At 43.0% G+C, this 17,986-nt stretch overlaps 1 protein-coding gene across 1 annotated transcript in view; it reads right to left on the bottom strand.

Moving 5' to 3' along the window:
- mrc1a (mannose receptor, C type 1a) overlaps positions 1-17,986 on the bottom strand; it is a 64,265-nt gene that overhangs the window by 19,012 nt on the left and 27,267 nt on the right. The window contains exons 16-17 of the mRNA XM_087261911.1: positions 11,892-11,930; positions 10,646-10,812 (exon numbers count right to left, since the gene is read on the bottom strand). Coding sequence (XP_087118037.1) covers positions 10,646-10,812; positions 11,892-11,930 — 206 coding nt within the window. The remainder of the gene's footprint in view (positions 1-10,645; positions 10,813-11,891; positions 11,931-17,986) is intronic.

Below are 17,986 nucleotides of genomic sequence, written 5' to 3' on the forward strand. Positions count from 1 at the left end.
ATGAATGAAATTAATTGGCAGCGTAAGCTTGCGCAGGTGTGCTGCATCGGCAATTATCCCAGCATATAAGCACACCTGAAGCCAGCAGACGCTATCCTTTTAAGCTGAAGAGACTTTCAAACAGCTAAGGGACAGTCATTATGGCGACGGAGTATGGCATTTCCATTCCCCTCCTCGGGGAACGAAGGGTTACTTCTGTAACCTCGAACGTTCCCCTTCGGTTGGGGAACTTCAGTGCCATAGAGTGGATTAATTGAATCCACGAATGGGAGAAGTATGGAAAGCGCCATAATGACTGCACCTTACCAACGCCCCCGATGAGGGGATTGTCAAGCAAGCGTGACGCACCCACATCATGGGAGGCGCGGTCCTCCAACATGTCCCTGGCCCTAATTTATCCTACATCAACAGAAGTTTTATGGATTTAGATATATTTTTTGGGAAGTCGTGAGCATCTAGATAATTCGAGGAAAATACGACAGTACGTTGGGAAGCGTGCAATCCCGATAGGGAGGACGCTGCGGAGGCCATCCGTTACCCAAGGGGGGGATAGATGGCAGAATTTACATATGGACAAGCCCTAAAAAGGGGGAGTACGCATAGCAAAAGAGTGGTTAGCGGAGAGGGAAGACACGGGTCCGCCCAGGGGGGGGACTTAACCATGGCGGAATAAGCATATGGGATCGCCTAGTGGGGATCACGCATAGCAGGCACCTATACCCAAAACGCGGGCTGACCAACGGGCAGACCTACAACGTAGTGGGCCAGCAAGTGACTCCTCCGCTGAGTCAGTGCTGGGGGCCACGGAGGAATCTGCAGGGCTCACCTGACGGGGAACTTTACTGACAGATAAAAAGGCGCACGTACCTCCGTGTTAGGGAGAATGGCGCAGCAAGCATGTTTCAACACCCTTCCGAGTTGTTTCCTCAATCACCAAAGGGTTACATAATACCCTTGAGGAAACCGGCTCCACTCGCAGATTGTAAAACCTTGCAAATGTGTTGGGTGTTGCCCAGCCCGCAGCTCTACAGATGTCTGTTAGAGAGGCGCTGCGTGCACGCGCCCAAGAGGATGCAACGCTCCGAGTGGAGTGTGCACGCACTCCCGGGGGACACGCCATAACAGACAAAGAGCTGCTCAGATGATCTAAAATTCTGAGTACGGTCCACATAAATGCGCAGAGCGCGAACTGGACAAAGTAAAGAAAGGGCTGGGTCTGCCTCCTCCGGGGGCAGCGCTTGCAGGTTCACTACCTGATCTCTAAAGGGGGTGGTAGGAACCTTGGGCACATAACCCGGGCGGGGTCTCAGGATGACATGAGAGTAATCCGGCCTGAATTCCAGGCACGAGTCACTGACCGAAAATGCCTCCAGGTCCCCGACCCTCTTGATGGAGGCCAACGCAACCAGCAGAGCTGTCTTCAGGGACAGAAATCTTAGAGATACTGATTCGAGTGGCTCAAAGGGATCGGATCGCAAACTCGTGAGAATGAGGGCGAGATCCCAAGAGGGGGGCGAGATGGATTAATTCGCCTAGCACCCCTAAGGAACCGGATGTTGAGGTTATGTTTTCCCACGGTGCCGCCAGCTACCGCGCTATGATAAGCGGAGATGGCGGCCACGTAAACCTTGAGAGTGGAGGGCGACAGCCTGCTGTCCAACTTCTCTTGAAGGAAAGAGAGCACAACACTAATCTGGCAGTTTTGGGGGTCTTCTCTGCGAGAGACGCACCATTCAGTGAATAGACTCCACTTCAGGGCATAGGCGCGCTCGGGGAGGGGGCTCTAGCCCGAGTGGCGGTATTAGCCACCGCAATCGGTAGGTTACCTAAGTCTTCCTCGCGTCTAAGGACCACCCGGAGGTTCCAAAGATCGGCGAGGGTGCCAGATGGGCCCTGTCCCTGAGAGAGTAAGTGCTCTCTGCTTTGCTACTGTTCGGACGTCTTTGCCTACTGCTCCGCTCCTTGCACTCCTGCTTTTTTATTTTATAATCTAATTTTAACTTGAGCCTATCAGCACAGTGCTCAAGCGAAACAGCTTGAAGATCAACATCGAATCTACAAACTTTCTGGAGTACAACTTTACTTTTATTTAGAGGAATTATCGTCTAAACAATCCTCCCGCTACCAGCTGCTTTCATTCCTGAGACGGGAAAACACGGCTGTGAAAATGGCTCTGGATCATATTGATTTGGAAACTCACTGCTGCACCAACTGCCATAAACTTTTACAAAAGATTGCAGTTCTTGAAACAAAGTTACTTGCGATCCAACCAGAACTGTCGAATTACACAGGACCGGTTCATCGTGGAGCCTCACAGCATTCAGCCGATAAGCCCTATAAATCTACTCCAGCTACTGTTTTGAGAACAGAAAAACAGATTGAAACTGTTGAAAATCAGCGTGAACTATGGCATAAACAAGGTGCGAGACCAAAGGGTACTCGTGGGGTCAGATCACGAAGGTCATACGCTGCTGCATTAGCGTTCTCTACCCCAAATACAGCTCGGACTCAAATACAGCTTCAGAACAGATATGAAGTTTTGAGTAATATGGGTGAAGAATCCCCAAATGCAGTTAGACAGAGATCGCATGACTCAGCAATTAACTTTGCTCTGAACAGAGGCTCAAGGCCGACTAGACAGCGGCATTCTGCTCGGATCGCAACAGAGATAAGAACATTGATTGTTGGAGACTCAATAATCAAAAAATTTAGGAGCAGAGATACCATGACATACTGCTTTCCTCATGCCACAGTTTCTGATATAAATAAAGAACTTGAGAACATATTAAGGAAACATGAGACTGCAAAACGGATTATTATCCATGTGGGGAAGAATGATATTCGGAAGGAGCAGTCAGAACTGCTCAAGAAAGATTTCTGTGAGCTTTTGGAAACAGTTGAAAGATTGAAAATTCAGCCGTTCATCAGTGGACCACTCCCTGCAAGAGGGACAAATATGTTTTCAAGGCTCCTTGGTCTAAATGCATGGCTGCAGAAAACATGTAACATGAAAAGACTGAATTTCATCGACAACTTCAATCTCTTCTGGAACCAAAGACAGCTGTTTACATCAGACGGCCTTCATCCAAACAAGCTTGGTGCAAAAGTGCTGAAAGACAACATCCTCTTCTCCCTCCATCATCCATCAGCTGTGTATGCCACTGAACTGAATGACACACACACACCTAGCAAATGTCCGGATGACCACAGGACTTCAAATCAGCTCCTGAGTGGACTTGTGGCTGACGCATCCTACAAGGACAGAGATAACACCACGCAGCCACAACAACCGCCGATAACGGACAAACTGCCGTCTGCGCCCTGCACACTGAGCTCAACACAGGCAGACTGTGATGCATCAGAACAGCATCAAGTCTCAGCACTCATTGATGATCCCCAGGAAAACAGCCAGGTAAACATATCTCAGCAGCCAGAAACCCCAGACCCACAGCCTCTGTCACCGGACACGTTCTCATTGTCATCTTGCTCGCCTCTCTTGGATTTTTCAAAAAAGATGGAGGAACTTGTGTGTGCTGGAACTAAACTCTCACACTCCATTGCTGCTAGCCCCCAGTTAGCAACCAAAAGTCAGCAAGCCACACGCCCATCTCTAAGCCCACCTCGCCCTACACCTAGGAAAGGCCTCAGGTCTTTGCGACAGCGCCAGGTCCCAAAAAACACCTCATCTTTAGCTGGTGAACTTAAAAACTGCCATTGATGTGTCTCGGGGGCCTGCTTAGATAACAGTATCTTTATCAGATGTTTACAGAACAAGCAGGAACCCAGTGTGTCTGTAGCTTTCTCTACGCAGATATGTGTCTTATTACGTGACAGAAAACCAAAGACTCTTTCAGACCGTATAGCAAATCATTCAAATCTGGTGTCTATTAAATGTATATCTGAGACTTCTGTAGTGAAAACGACTAAAACTGTTAAGTTAGCACTTCTAAACATTCGATCACTCAATAATAAGTCACTTTTAGTCAATGATTTTATCAACACAAATTGCCTTGATTTTATGCTTTTAAATGAGACTTGGCTAGATGACAGTTGTAGCACAGCAGTTCTGAATGAAGCAGCTCCTTTAAACTTTGACTTTTTGAGTGTTTGCAGAGTTAATAGGAGAGGTGGAGGCATCGCTGCCCTGTTTAAAAATGTGTATGAATGTAAACAAGTGTCTCTTGGTGACTATTTGTCTTTTGAATATCTGAGTATAGCACTAAAAGGTGCTCCACGCATCTTACTGATCATTATCTACAGACCTCCAAAATATTCTCCAGCTTTTATTGAGGATTTTACAGAGCTGTTATCAATAGTAACATCTGAATATGATTATTTTAGTATTGCTGGGGATTTTAATATTCACATTGATAATCCAGAAATCAATGCTGTAAAAGATCTGATGACTGTTTTTAACACTTTTGATCTGACTCAGCATGTTCAAGGACCCACACACAATCGTGGACACACCCTTGATCTACTTATAACTAAGGGTTTACACATTTCATCGACTGCTGTTAAGGATGTGGCACTATCTGATCATTTCTGTATCTTTTTTGATATATTGATCACTCCATCTCCAGATCACAGATCTGTCTCTGTCAAAAAGAGATGCATAAATGAGAACACCAGTGAGCAGTTTATGAAGGCCATATCGCTGGCACCAAGTATATCTGCAGACTCTGTTGATTCTCTCCTTGATTTGTTTAATTCTAAAATTGAAAATGTAATAAATCACATCGCTCCTGTTAAAGTTAGGAAGAGAACTGGCAAAGAGAGAGTCCCTTGGAGAAACTCAAGAGCAGTCCAAATGAAGAAAAGACAATGCAGGAAAACTGAGCGTATGTGGAGAAAGACGAAACTAGTAGTCCATTATAATATCTATAAAGACAGTCTTCAGGCTTTTAATGTGGAACTAAAAACTGCTAGACAGACTTTCTTTTCAAACCTTATAAACAACAATGTAAATAATGCTCGCACACTCTTTGCAACAGTAGAGAGGCTCACAAACCCCCCCAGTCGGATTCCCAGTGAGCTCCTCTCTGAAAGCAAATGTAATGAGTTTCCTCATTTCTTCACTGATAAGATCAATAATATCAGAAAGGCAATCAGCTCATCCAATCAGCCAAGTTGTGTCGATATCAAACAAGCTCAACCACAACTTGAGAAGTCAGACATTATGTCTGACTTCATGGCAATTAACGGTAAAATCTTAGAAGAGATTGTGCAAGTTATGAAAACATCAACCTGCAGTCTTGACACGCTCCCCACATCATTCTTCAAAACAGTGTTTACCTGTTTAGAAATGGATCTCTTAAAAGTGGTAAATGATTCACTTCTCTCAGGGATTTTTCCAAACTCACTTAAAACTGCAGTTGTTAAATCCCTCTTGAAGAAGAGCAACCTGGATAACACCCTATTGAGCAATTACAGGCCAATCTCAAATCTCCCTTTCATTGGCAAAATCATTGAAAAAGTTGTTTTTAACCAGGTTAACAAGTTCTTAAACTTCAGGGGGTGTTTAGACAATTTTCAATCTGGTTTCAGAGCACATCACAGTACAGAGAGCGCTCTTATAAAGATAATCAATGATATACGCCTAAATACAGATTCAGGTAAAATAACAGTGCTGGTATTGTTGGATCTCAGTGCTGCATTTGACACTGTCAATCACAGCATACTTCTGGATAGGCTGGAAAACTGGGTTGGGCTGTCTGGGACAGTCCTCAAATGGTTCAGATCTTACCTTGAAGGGAGAGGTTACTATGTCAGTTTAGGTGATCATAGGTCGAGGTGGACACCCATGACATGTGGAGTCCCACAAGGCTCGATTCTGGCACCTCTCCTGTTCAACCTTTACATGCTCCCTCTGAGCCAAATAATGAGAAAGAATCAAATCTCCTACCACAGCTATGCTGATGACACTCAGATCTACCTAGCCTTACTGCCTAATGACTACAGCCCCATTGACACCCTCTGCCAATGCATTGATGAAATTAAAAATTGGATGTGCCAAAATTTTCTTCAGTTAAACAAAGAGAAAACTGAAGTCATTGCGTTTGGGAACAGAGATGAGGTTCTCAAGGTGAATGCGTACCTTGGCTCTAAAGGTCAAACGACAAAAAATAAGGTCAAGCATCTTGGTGTGACTCTGGAGTCAGATCTGAGTTTCAACAGTCATGTCAAAGCAGTTAGTAAATCAGCATACTATCATCTCAAAAACATAGCAAGAATCAGATGCTTTGTTTCCAGTGAAGACTTAGAGAAACTTGTTCATGCTTTTATCAGCAGCAGGGTGGATTACTGTAATGGACTCCTCACTGGCCTTCCCAAAAAGACAGTCAGACACTTGCAGCTCATCCAGAATGCTGCAGCCAGAATTCTGACCAGAAGCAGGAAATCAGAGCACATCACACCTGTCCTCAGGTCTCTACACTGGCTGCCAGTTACATTCAGAATAGATTTTAAAGTATTATTACTGGTCTATAAATCACTAAATGGCCAAGGACCTCAATACATTACAGATATGCTCACTGAATACAAACCTAACAGATCACTCAGATCTTTAGGATCATATAAACTAGTAGTTCCAAGAGTTCAGTCTAAGCAGGGTGAATCTGCCTTCAGCCACTATGCTCCTCACTGCTGGAATCAGCTTCCAGAAATGATCAGATGTGCTCCAACATTAGGCACATTCAAATCAAGACTGAAAACACATCTGTTTAGCTGTGCCTTTACTGAATGAGCACTGTGCTGCGTCCGACAGATCGCACTATTATGTTTTTCGTTTTCTTTTTCATTCTTTTATAACCTATTTTAACTCATTTTAATTTGTTTTATCTGTTTTTAATAATTTTTATTGTCTGCATTTTATGTTCCTAAACTTGTCTTTTTTTATTCCTGTTTATGTAAAGCACTTTGAATTGCCACTGTGTATGAAATGTGCTATATAAATAAACTTGCCTTGCCTTGCCTTGCCTTGCCTTGCCTCTCTCAAAGTGATCCGCCAGGGGAGGGCCATCGCGAGGAGGGAGAGCTCTGACATCCAGGTCTGGTTGAGCCAGAGGGGCGCAACCAGCAACCTGTTCCTCGTCCTCCCGACCTTGCACAGTAACAGCGCGAGCAGGCATTTGCCCTGAGGCGAGCTGTGAGCCAGTGCATCCGTGCCAAAAGCCCTCGGTCAGGGCAAAAAACAACTGGCAATGAGCGATCTCGGGGGAAGCAACAGATATTTCCAGAATCGCGCCCATATCAGCTGAACAGACTCGGGGTGGAGTCTCCATTCTCCAGGACATAAAGGCTGCCGTGAGAGCGCATCGGCTGCACGGTTGAGCTTGCCTGAATGTGAATGGCGCGCAGCGATTTCAGCCGCGAATGACTCCAGAGGAGCAGACGGCGGGCAAGCTGAGACATGCGGCAAGATGGAATACCCCCCAATCGGTTGATATACGCCACTGCGCCGTGCTGTCCATCCTGACATGTTCTAGAGGCACTCAGGCCTGTAGCAAAGAGGGGTCACTCCCAGGGCTGAGGGCGCGGCGACACAGCGCAGTAACAGAGACTAGGTGTGCGCGCATACCATGCGCGTCTGGGGACTCGATCGTGAAGCCAGTGCTGGAGTGGACTCATATGGAGTAATCTGAGCGGCGTGAAGCGGCTGCGGATGCCATATGCCCCAGGAGCCTCTAAAATAGTTTCAGTGGGACCACTATTTTGCTGTCAAGCTCTCTCAGACAGTACAGAATTAGCTGAGCGCGCTCTCCCGAGAGGCACGCTACCATGGTGACCGAGTCCAGTTCCAGCCCGAGAGAAGAGATCCTCCGCGGGCTTGGTGAGGTCCTGCGGAGACAGAGAGAGCCTGAAGGGGAGGACTTTGTATTGCCAAGCTCGACATTCAAACGCAAACCGCGGAAACTGACGGTGGCGAGGAAGAGTGGAGACATGGAAATACGCGTCCATCAGGTCTAATGCTGCAGACCAACCCAGAGGACGAACGCACCAAAGTATGAGCTTCTGCGTGAGCATTCTGAACGGCAGCTTGTGCAGACAGCGGTTCAAAACGCCCAGATCTGGGATTGGCTGTGACCCACCACTCTTTTGGGCACGATGAAGTTACGGGCTGTGAAACCCGCTCTCCATCTCAGCTGGAGGGAGCGGCTCGATTGCATCCTTTGCCAGGAGGGCAGCAATCTCCTCTCGCAAGACAGGGGTGGACAGAGGGCTGACCCTGGTGAATACACACCCGTGAACTTGGGAGGCCGTTTCGTGAACTGAATCGCATAGCCGAGTCTGATTGTGCGTATGAGCCACCGCGAAGGGCTGGCCCACGCTAACCAGGCAGGCAGAGCTCTCGCTAATGGACCCATCGCTACAATCGCTGACGTACCAGCAGTGGGGCAGCGCGGAGTGGGTGTGCTGATCCTGGAAGCGCGAGGGTCCCGCGGAAGAGCTGGAGGTGAGAGATTTGCTCTCACTCCGCACCCCAGCTCCGGAGGGGAGGCTTGAGGGGTGGGAGAAAGGAGACCGTCCTCCCAGTGCTCGTGAGCCACTGGCAAAACGCACCGAACCTGCGAGCTAGAGAGCACAGTGTCTCAGACTGGCAGATTTCGGGCTGTCACATCCGGGGAAGTGGAAAAGTGCTCTTTCATTGATGTTTTCATGGCAGTAAAAAGTGCTGTTGGAAATGGGGCCCCACCCTCCAGCGGGGAAAGAGCAAGTTTCCTCTTCTCCAGATGGCCTCTCCCAGGGACGCTTCGCGGTCCGTTGCCAGACTTAGCGGCGTTCTGGGCAGGGGGGCTGCCTGCTTCCGAGGTGCTCGACGCGCTCGCTTTGCTAGAGGCGTGTGCGGTGCAGCTATGAATGGTACGGTGGGTGGAGCGGGCTTACGACCCCGCCGAAGGTGACATCACCCATCAGACTGCTCTCTCACGGCCTCGAATTTCTGGGTGAATTCACAGTCAGTGTCGCCGAACAGGCCAGCTTGGGATATGGGGAAGTCAAGAAAGCAGACTTAGTCGACTTTATATCAGCCAAGTTTTAGCCAGGAATGGCGCTCCTGGACCACTAGTGTGGACATCGTCCTCCCCAACGCACACGCAGCGGACTTAGAAGTCCGAAGAGCTTAGTCGGCTGCGGTGCGAAGCTCATAAGCCTGGGTTGGACCCACCCTTGTGCAGCTCGGCCAGCGCCTGCGCTTGGTAGCGCTGGTAGGTGGCTATCGCGTGCAAGGCGGAAGCAGCCTGGCCCGCAGCCTTGTAAGCTCTAGCTCTGAGGGAGGCAGATAACTTACAGGCTTTGGATGGGAGACGAGGCAGACCCCATCAATAAGAGGCGCCGCGCGGACAAAGATTGACCGCAATCGCGTGCTCAACCTGAGGAATCGCCACATACCCCCTGGCCGCTCCACCGTCAAGAGTGGTGAGGGTGGAGGGACACGCAGCATGAGCAAAGAATTGTGCCCTTCAAGACCGCGTGAGCCTACTGTGCACCTCTGGGAAGGGGACGAGAGGCTTTGAAGGCTTTGCCCTCTGGTCCTCTACGTAGCACCGATCTAGTCGGTCCAGCCGCGGAGCTGGGGGATAAACCATCTCCAAACCATGACCGAAGCAGACCGGGAAAGCACGGCTAACATGTCCGTTTCAGGATCCGTTTTGACAGCGCTCACCTGCCCGGAGGGGGTGAGCGGGTCTGGATCATCATCGGACCATGAAAGCCCACCCTCCGATGCCGCGGTGGACGTCTGGTCTCCGGTGTCATCGAGTGTAAGGGCTACCATCTGTTAGACGGATTGCTTCCCCCGCCCGAAGCTTGGATGGAGCACTTGGAGGAGCGGGAGGTCCGCGGGCCCGTGAGCAATGGATTATCTCTCGCTGAAACCCTCAGATCTTTTAAACACATTTCGCCAGTTACCTATTTTTTAAAGCACAGTATAACATCTTGAATAATTACATACTGTATTTGAAGAACACCGATAAAAAAATTACAGAATACTTTCAGATTCCTCACAGTCACTGGTGTGAATCTGGCTCCTGGTGGTAATTTTATTTAAACTACCTGATACCTGATAAACCCTATATAAACATTCCTGTCAACCCTCCCGTTTTCCAGGGATTCTCCCATATTTTAGATATATCCCATTATCATCCCATAAAGGCGTTTTCCCAAATTTCTCCCGTATTTTCAGTCTTTCTCTGAAGAGTTGCAAATAAACCGATCCTCCCTTTACGCAACCCTTAGTGCCGAACCACAAGGGGCCACCCCTTGCTCTTAAAACATGAGCCTATTCTGTGCTTTTGCTTTGTTTAGGCATGAAAACACTTTGAAATAAATATAAAAACGGTGGGATTCCCTTTCTTTTTCATTACAGGTGCCGTCTCCCCTTCATATGCAATCCTCAAAACAGTCATGTAGCGGTGCATGATTGTCAGCTGACGCGCTTCATAGTGATAAATAGACGCTGTTTCCCAAATGGATTCTGTACACACAATCCCTTGTAATGGTGGGCATATCCCTTATTTTAATATCACAATGTTGACAGGTATGTATATAAATGCCCCAACTTTCTAGATTTCTGTCCGCAATAACAACAATGAAAGCAAAAAAGTATGTGATTATCTGTCATAATTCACTTAATAGTCTGATTTACCTGCTTCCATACAAACTTCCTCTCTGTTTGTCCAGTAATGACAACAAGATCCCCATTATTCTTTTTGCAGAACGAGCGAGCATCTTCCATAGGTAGGGACTCTTCGTTGATGAAGTACTGGCTATCGTTATACTGAATCCAACCATCAGATGTCTTGTTATATTCCACTGCAGAATTAACAAAATATTAATATATATATAAATATATATATACACACAGTTGAAGTCAGAATTATTAGCCCCCCTTTGATTTTTTTTCTTTTTTAAATATTTAGCAAATTATTTTTAACAGAGCAAAGAACTTTTCACTTTAAGTCTGATAATATGTTTTAAAGAAAGTCTTATTTGCTTTGTCAACTAGAATAAAAGCAGTTTTTAATTTTTTAAAAGCCATTTTAAGGTCAAAATTGTTAGCCCCTTTAAGCTAGATTTTTTTTTCATTGTCTACAGAACAAACCATCGTTATACAATAACTTACCTAATAACCCAACCCAACCCAAGCCTAAGTAATTACCTAATTACCCAACCCAAGCCCAGGTAACCAAACAAACCTAGTTAAGCCTTTAAATGACACTTTAGGCTGTATAGAAGTGTTTTAAAAAACATCTATTCAAATATTATTTACTGTTATCATGGCAAAGATAAAATAAATCAGTTATTAGAGATGAGTTATTAAAACTATTATGTTTAGAAATGTGTTAAAAAATCTTCTCTCCACTAAACAGAAATTGGGGGGAAAATAAACAGGGGGCGAATAATATATATATGTAGTTTCACTTTTGATATACCCCATATGGCCAGTAAACAATTAATTACTTTGAATCAGACCATATATATATATATATATATATATATATATATATATATATATAGGGCTAAAAACTGCTAACGGCTTCTCTGATGGCAGCAATGACTGTATGTAGTCACAGTAATTCATATATGAATTCTTGGAAGATTCCAAATCTTTCAAAAACTCCCCTTAAAAAAAAAAAAAAAAAAAAACATTGGCTTATTTTAAAGTGACTCATCTGAAAATGTGTACAATTTGCATTACAACATTTATTTATTTATTTATTTATTTATTTATTTATTTATTTATTTATTTATTTATTTATTTATTTATTTATTTATTAATTTATTTATTCATATCTTTTTTTTTCCAAAATATTTTGAAGAATTTAACATTTGAAAATAAAATGAATAAGGTATCTTATTTTGAATGAATATTGAAACTACTGTGACCTTACCTTGGGTTACGGTAGTTGGTGGAGATTTTGGAGTTGTACCTATTGAACAAACAATAAACAACATTATTGTGAAGGCATTAAATGCATGTGCACCTCATGAGTAGTTAGTTACATTAGAATATAAAACAAAACTGCATATAATACCTCTAAAATACATTATTCATAGCAACCAACCATTGTTTTCAAAGAAAAAAAAAAAAGACATTCAACATCATCTTAAAAAAAAAGTTCAACATCATCTTAATTTGTCTATGTTTCAGACACAAGCCCAGTTATTCACTTACACCAGAGTCAGCAAAAAATGAAAATACAAAACTAATGAGATTAAGTAACTTATTACTGGCAAAGACATTGACAAATGTTCCCTGAACATGTTCATTCAGTACAGTTCAATAGCAAAAGACACTAACTGGGGTAACAGACTGATTCAACAAACGTCCTGTTGTTGCTGGTTCTCAGAAATTGATAGGTGTATCAATTTGAATCATATAGCTTTTGTTGATAATTGAATATAAAATATAAACACTGTATACACAGTATTGTGCAAAAGGCTTTGATCACCATTAGATAATTTTTTTTAGCTAATGTATAATGACCACACCCACACACGCACGCACGCACGCACGCACGCACACACACACACACACACACATACACACACACACACACACACATTCTTTTCATACTGCAGGGGAGTGAACAATTTCAGACTTGATATACCCTTATTCATACCATGATAAACCCTTGTAGTTAAACATATACACAACAACAAATTCAAATGCAATGATGCCTGGTCATAAAAAGACAATACAGAGTTGCAAACTATCTGTACAAAGTAACAGATGCAAAACAGAGAGCCACCTTGAACCAAGCTCAGAGTAGAGATGGACTACCCCATGCTACCATCAAAACACCATTGAGACAGAGCTGCACTTTATAAAAGAATGTTCAAAAGAACATTTTATGAGAAATAAAAACTGAATTTAATTATTGAGACCTTCAATATGTTAAACTGGCAAGCATTCAATCTGACAATCCCCCTTCCTCTTAAGCAATAACAGGAACCTCACTTTTATAAACTTAAGTGGAAACACATACTGAAGTGACATTTCTGGAAGATGATATTTTGGTAAATAATACCAGGAATCTTTCAGAATCGCTTCCCAAAGAGCTTTAATCTTGGGCTATTTTTTCTTTCTTCGCTATTCAGGTGATCCTACAGTATACTACCTCTGTTACATTCAGTTCTGAACTCTGAACTCTGAGGCCAGTGTTATGAGCAATGTTGGGGGTTAACTAGTTACATGTAATGGCGTTACTTAATTTAATTACAAATAAATGGAACAGTAATTCGTTAGTTACTGAGAAAAAAAATGTGTAAATAAATTACAGTTACTTATGAAAATTTTAAGATTACAATGGGGTTACATCTAAAAATATTCTTTAAACATTTGAGATATGTTGCATAATATTAATCTGGCATTAATTTAAGGCAAGCTTAGATTTGCCCACCTGTCAGGTTTTAGACCATAAGGGGCACATCATGTGTTTTAGGATATAACTCAGGTTTTTGAACACAATTCGTTATTGTTGTTAATTTCTTCGTTTGCTGAAAATTAGAACTGAATTTAGAAATAGTTGTGAAACGAATATTTGCGCTTAACAAACGAAATTAATTATTTATAGACTAATTGATGTCTGTGCGTAAAGGTTTCCCTATCCAAGAGCGATAGTGAAAGTGATCAATTTTTTTTTAATTCTCACGCAGTAGATGCTCTGTTTAACAGTTTTCTGTAAAAAAAAAAAAAAAAAAAACTGTTAAATGTTAACTGTTTGCTAGTGAAATGCTCAGTTTTTCCACTTAGACTTACTTTACGTCCTATAAATAGCGAATGCGCTTATGGTGCGATGCAGCTGGGTCTTAAAGGGAATGGGAGATGAGACTCTAATTGGTTTATTCTCAAAACACACCTATAACTCATTAAGAAAATAAACTCAACCCTTTTAGACCATGCGCCAAGGCGCAAAGCAGATTTTCCTGTCCTTAAATTAGCAAAAATGCGTTCTGACATGCCCTGAAAGCGTTTGCGCCCTGCGTTTTGCACTCTGCGCATGGACCGTCAAAATAGAGCCCATTATCTTTAACATAAATATACTTGCAGTAGCTGGATTGAAACACACCTTTTCTCCACAGCACATAAAAAAATGTGACTTTTAACAATAATTGTATTTATCAAAATTAATTTTATTTGCATAATATACTGCACAGATTCCACCCTACTTCCCACATGGGTAAAGTAGACAAAGTAAATAGAGACAAAACTGCAAACTCATGTGCAAAGCAGAATGTGAAAGCAGAATCCATGACATGTTAGCCAATTTAGAAATCCTGGCTGAATCCATTTTTAAGTCTCAAATAGAGGACATGTCCGGGAAAAAGAGAATGTATTGTCACCCTAAATAATGAGCTGGGTCAGTCTATTTAGTAAAAGGCTTTTCTTTGTGTGTCCTCACGCTCATCTCAAAGCTACTACCAAAGTCAGATTTCAAGCGCATCTCTGAAGTCTGAAGCAGCAGAGCACCCAAGTCTGTGGAGTTTCTAACGCACACAGAACCGGGCCACTGAGGTAAAGTCTTATATGTGGGAAGGGCTGGTGTTGAATTGGGTATCACACTAGAAGAACCATGATATGCCATGACCGATTTGTAAAGAAAATGTTTAAAAACAGGCTCGCATGGTGTGCGTTCGTCGCCATTCAGTGCGTTGCTTAGTGGCAGCATATGCAAAACAAAGTAACTTAAAGATCGCTTGACGTGAACCTGTAGAGCAGGGATGTCAAACTCAATTCCTGGAGGGCCGCAGCCCTGCACAGTTAGGTTCCAACCCTGCTTTAACACACTTACCTGTAGGTTTCAAACAAGCCTGAAGGACTCAATTAGTTCGATCAGGTGTGTTTAATTAGGGTTGAAACTAAACTGTGCAGGGCTCTGGCCCTTTAGGAATTGAGTTTGACATCCCTGCTGTAGAGATTTAAGACATAACTTAGTTTGAAGAGCATGTTTGATCTTAAAAGGACTTTGCTAGCAAGCAGTGTTGTGATCACATGGGCTTTGCACGCTGGCTCTGGACGCTGCTGGACAGAATAGATGTAACGGAGTTTAGAGTGAATCGGACTGCTTATATTGTAGATTTTTAACAAAGTCTGATATAGTTTTTTGGACTAATATCGGACGAATTTCCTATATCAATACCGGATCAGGACATCCCTATATATGGTCATGATGACATGAAGCCTATATTTATGAGGGTCCTTTCAATTATGACCCAAAGCACATGACCATAGCTGAGAGTAGGAACATAGATTGACCGGTAAATCCAAAGCTTTGCCTTTCGGCTGAGCTCCTTCTTTACCACAACGGACCGGTACATCCACCGCATTACTGCTGCCACAGCACCAATTCACCTGTTGATACAATCCATCCTTCCCTCACTTGTGAACAAAACCCCAAGACACTTAGCTTAACTTAGACACTTTCCTCCAACCTGGAGATGGCAAACCAACTTTTTCTGGTGTAGCACCATGGCCTCAGACTTGGACGGGCTGATTCTCATCCCAGCCATGTCACACTTGGCAGCACACCACCCAAGAGCATGCTAAAGGTCCATGTTCGATGAAGCCAACAGAACAACATTGTCTGCAAATAACAGAGATGAGATCCTGTGGTGCCCGAACCGGACCCCCTCCAGCCCAGGGCTGCACTTTGAAACTCTATAAAAAATTATCAACAGTATTGGTAACAAAGGGCAGCCCTGCTGGAGTCCAACATGCACTGGAAACAAGTTTGACTTATTGCCACCAATGCAAACCAAACTCCTACTTTGTTCATACAGGAATGAGACAGCCCTTAACAAAGCGCCTGTGACCCCATACTTCCAGAGCACCCTCCACAGAATGCCACAAGGGACACGGTTGAATGCCTTCTCCAAGTTCACAAAACACATGTGGACTAGTTGGGCATACTCCCATGAACCCTCGAACACCCTGGTGAGGATATAGAGTTGGTTCAGTGTACCACGGCCTAGACAAAAACCTTATTGTTCCTCCTGAATCCTAGGTTCAACTATTGGTCAGATCTTCCTCTCCAGTACTCGGGCATAGACTCTTCCAATAATAAATGTTCTTATTAAAAATGTATCTGTTTCGTTTTTTGATATGTGCAGAGCTGTAGCTGCTTAATTAGGCCTACTACACTACTGTATTTCATACTGGTGGTACTTGGAGAGACAATTTTTTTCTAAGGTGGTACTTAGTGAAAAAAATTTAAGAACCACTGCATTAGAGGGACCCACTCCTTTCCCTAAACACAACTGACAGTGGTTTCCAAAAGCAAACAATAAGAGAAAAGGTTTCGTTTTAAGGCTTTTCCTCAATATTAAGTAGCCTACACAGAGTTAAAGTTCTGCATCCACTCCTTGTAAGTTCAGACTTCGCATATTTGATATGGAAAACAGACTCCCGAGAACATGTCGGGTAAATTTTCAAAGGGAGCAGTGTATCCCAATTTTCAAAGGGAGCAGTGTTAAACCTTATTCACATCATCCTGGCTGCATTGTTTCACTTTCTTAACAATAAAATAAAAACAAGAGGGAACTGCTATTTTCATTTTGATATTAGCCTAACAGACAGCAGAAATGTTGAGGCGTTGTGCTGCATTTATGAGCGTCATCTTCACTGTGTGCATATTTATAACAAAACGGAGACTATAACAACTGCCTCCTTTCATTTTCAGTGAAAATACGAAACATACCCTCTCTTCTGCTAAATATCAGTTTTAATAATCAATAATGGCCATTATAAAAGTATAACAAACAATAAGTTTATACATTATAGGAAATAAAGGCAAGCAATTATTCAATATACAGACTGTACGTGGTTAGATTAATTATTAATTAATCTCTGCAAACAGCCAAAACACGTTATCGAGTAGTAGTAGCCTAATAGATTCAAAAGACCAAAGTCGCGGAATATGTCAATAGATATAGGCAACAAGATTAATTAAATATCCCGTTTAGCAAATATAGTGAGATTAGATGCAGCGGGAGATGCTTGATGAGCACTCAGACTAGCACAGCTCTCATCTGGGTAGATAGGCTGCAGCGCTTGCCAAAGAGTGTGTGTGTGGTCACGTGATGTGCGTTTCATCGTTTTGGTGTAGACGGAGAGCTGTTTAGAAACGCTGGATGAAACGCTATTGTGGACGCGAATCGTTTTCATTCTAAAACGCACTAGTGTAAACGGGGCCTCAGTTTCCTCAACTGGCCTTCCCACTTAACACAACAAAGACACAAAATGGTAGAACTCAAGCTTTTCAGCCTTCATGATGAGGTGGTCTAGCAGCCATTGCAGAACCTGATGAACATGAGGGATGTAAGACTCAAGGGACAGAGATTCACAATTCAGGTAATGCCTTTGAGGGGTATAGAAGGGGCAAAGGCAGCTGTGACAGCCATTTAATGACTACTCATGTTTTGACAGCTGCTTTTCTTTCCAACTATGATTTACCATGTTAGCAGTGTGCTTGGGATCCTTGTTATACTGAAAAATAAAATCACTCCCAATCAGGTGCTTTCCAGAACAATGGCTCGATCAAATAAAACACTTGCTGTATTTTTAGCATTCACAATACCTTCAGTTTAGACAATATTATCAACACCACTGGCAAAAAAAGCAGTGCCAAACCATTTCAAACCAGTTTATGAGCTTTAACATATCCTAGCCTTTTCACCATGTTCCACATCCAGAATAGTAGTTTCATGGCTGCTAAACTCAGTGTTTAACCTCCTTTGGCATCAAACTGTCTGGAATTTTTCAGGAATAATGTGTTATTTCATGTTACTGTAGGTCTCTTAGCTTCCAGAGTTCTTCATTAGATCTTTTATTTATTTATTTATTTATTTTATTTTATTGTTTTTGTCCAGGTGATGCCACGCTATATATATATATATATATATATATATATATATATATATATATATATATATATATATATATATATATATATATATAAATATATATATATATATATATATATAT

This window comes from Danio rerio, chromosome 7 (assembly GCF_052040795.2).
Source record: "Danio rerio strain M-AB ecotype USA chromosome 7, GRCz13ab, whole genome shotgun sequence".
Lineage (NCBI taxonomy): Eukaryota > Metazoa > Chordata > Actinopteri > Cypriniformes > Danionidae > Danio > Danio rerio.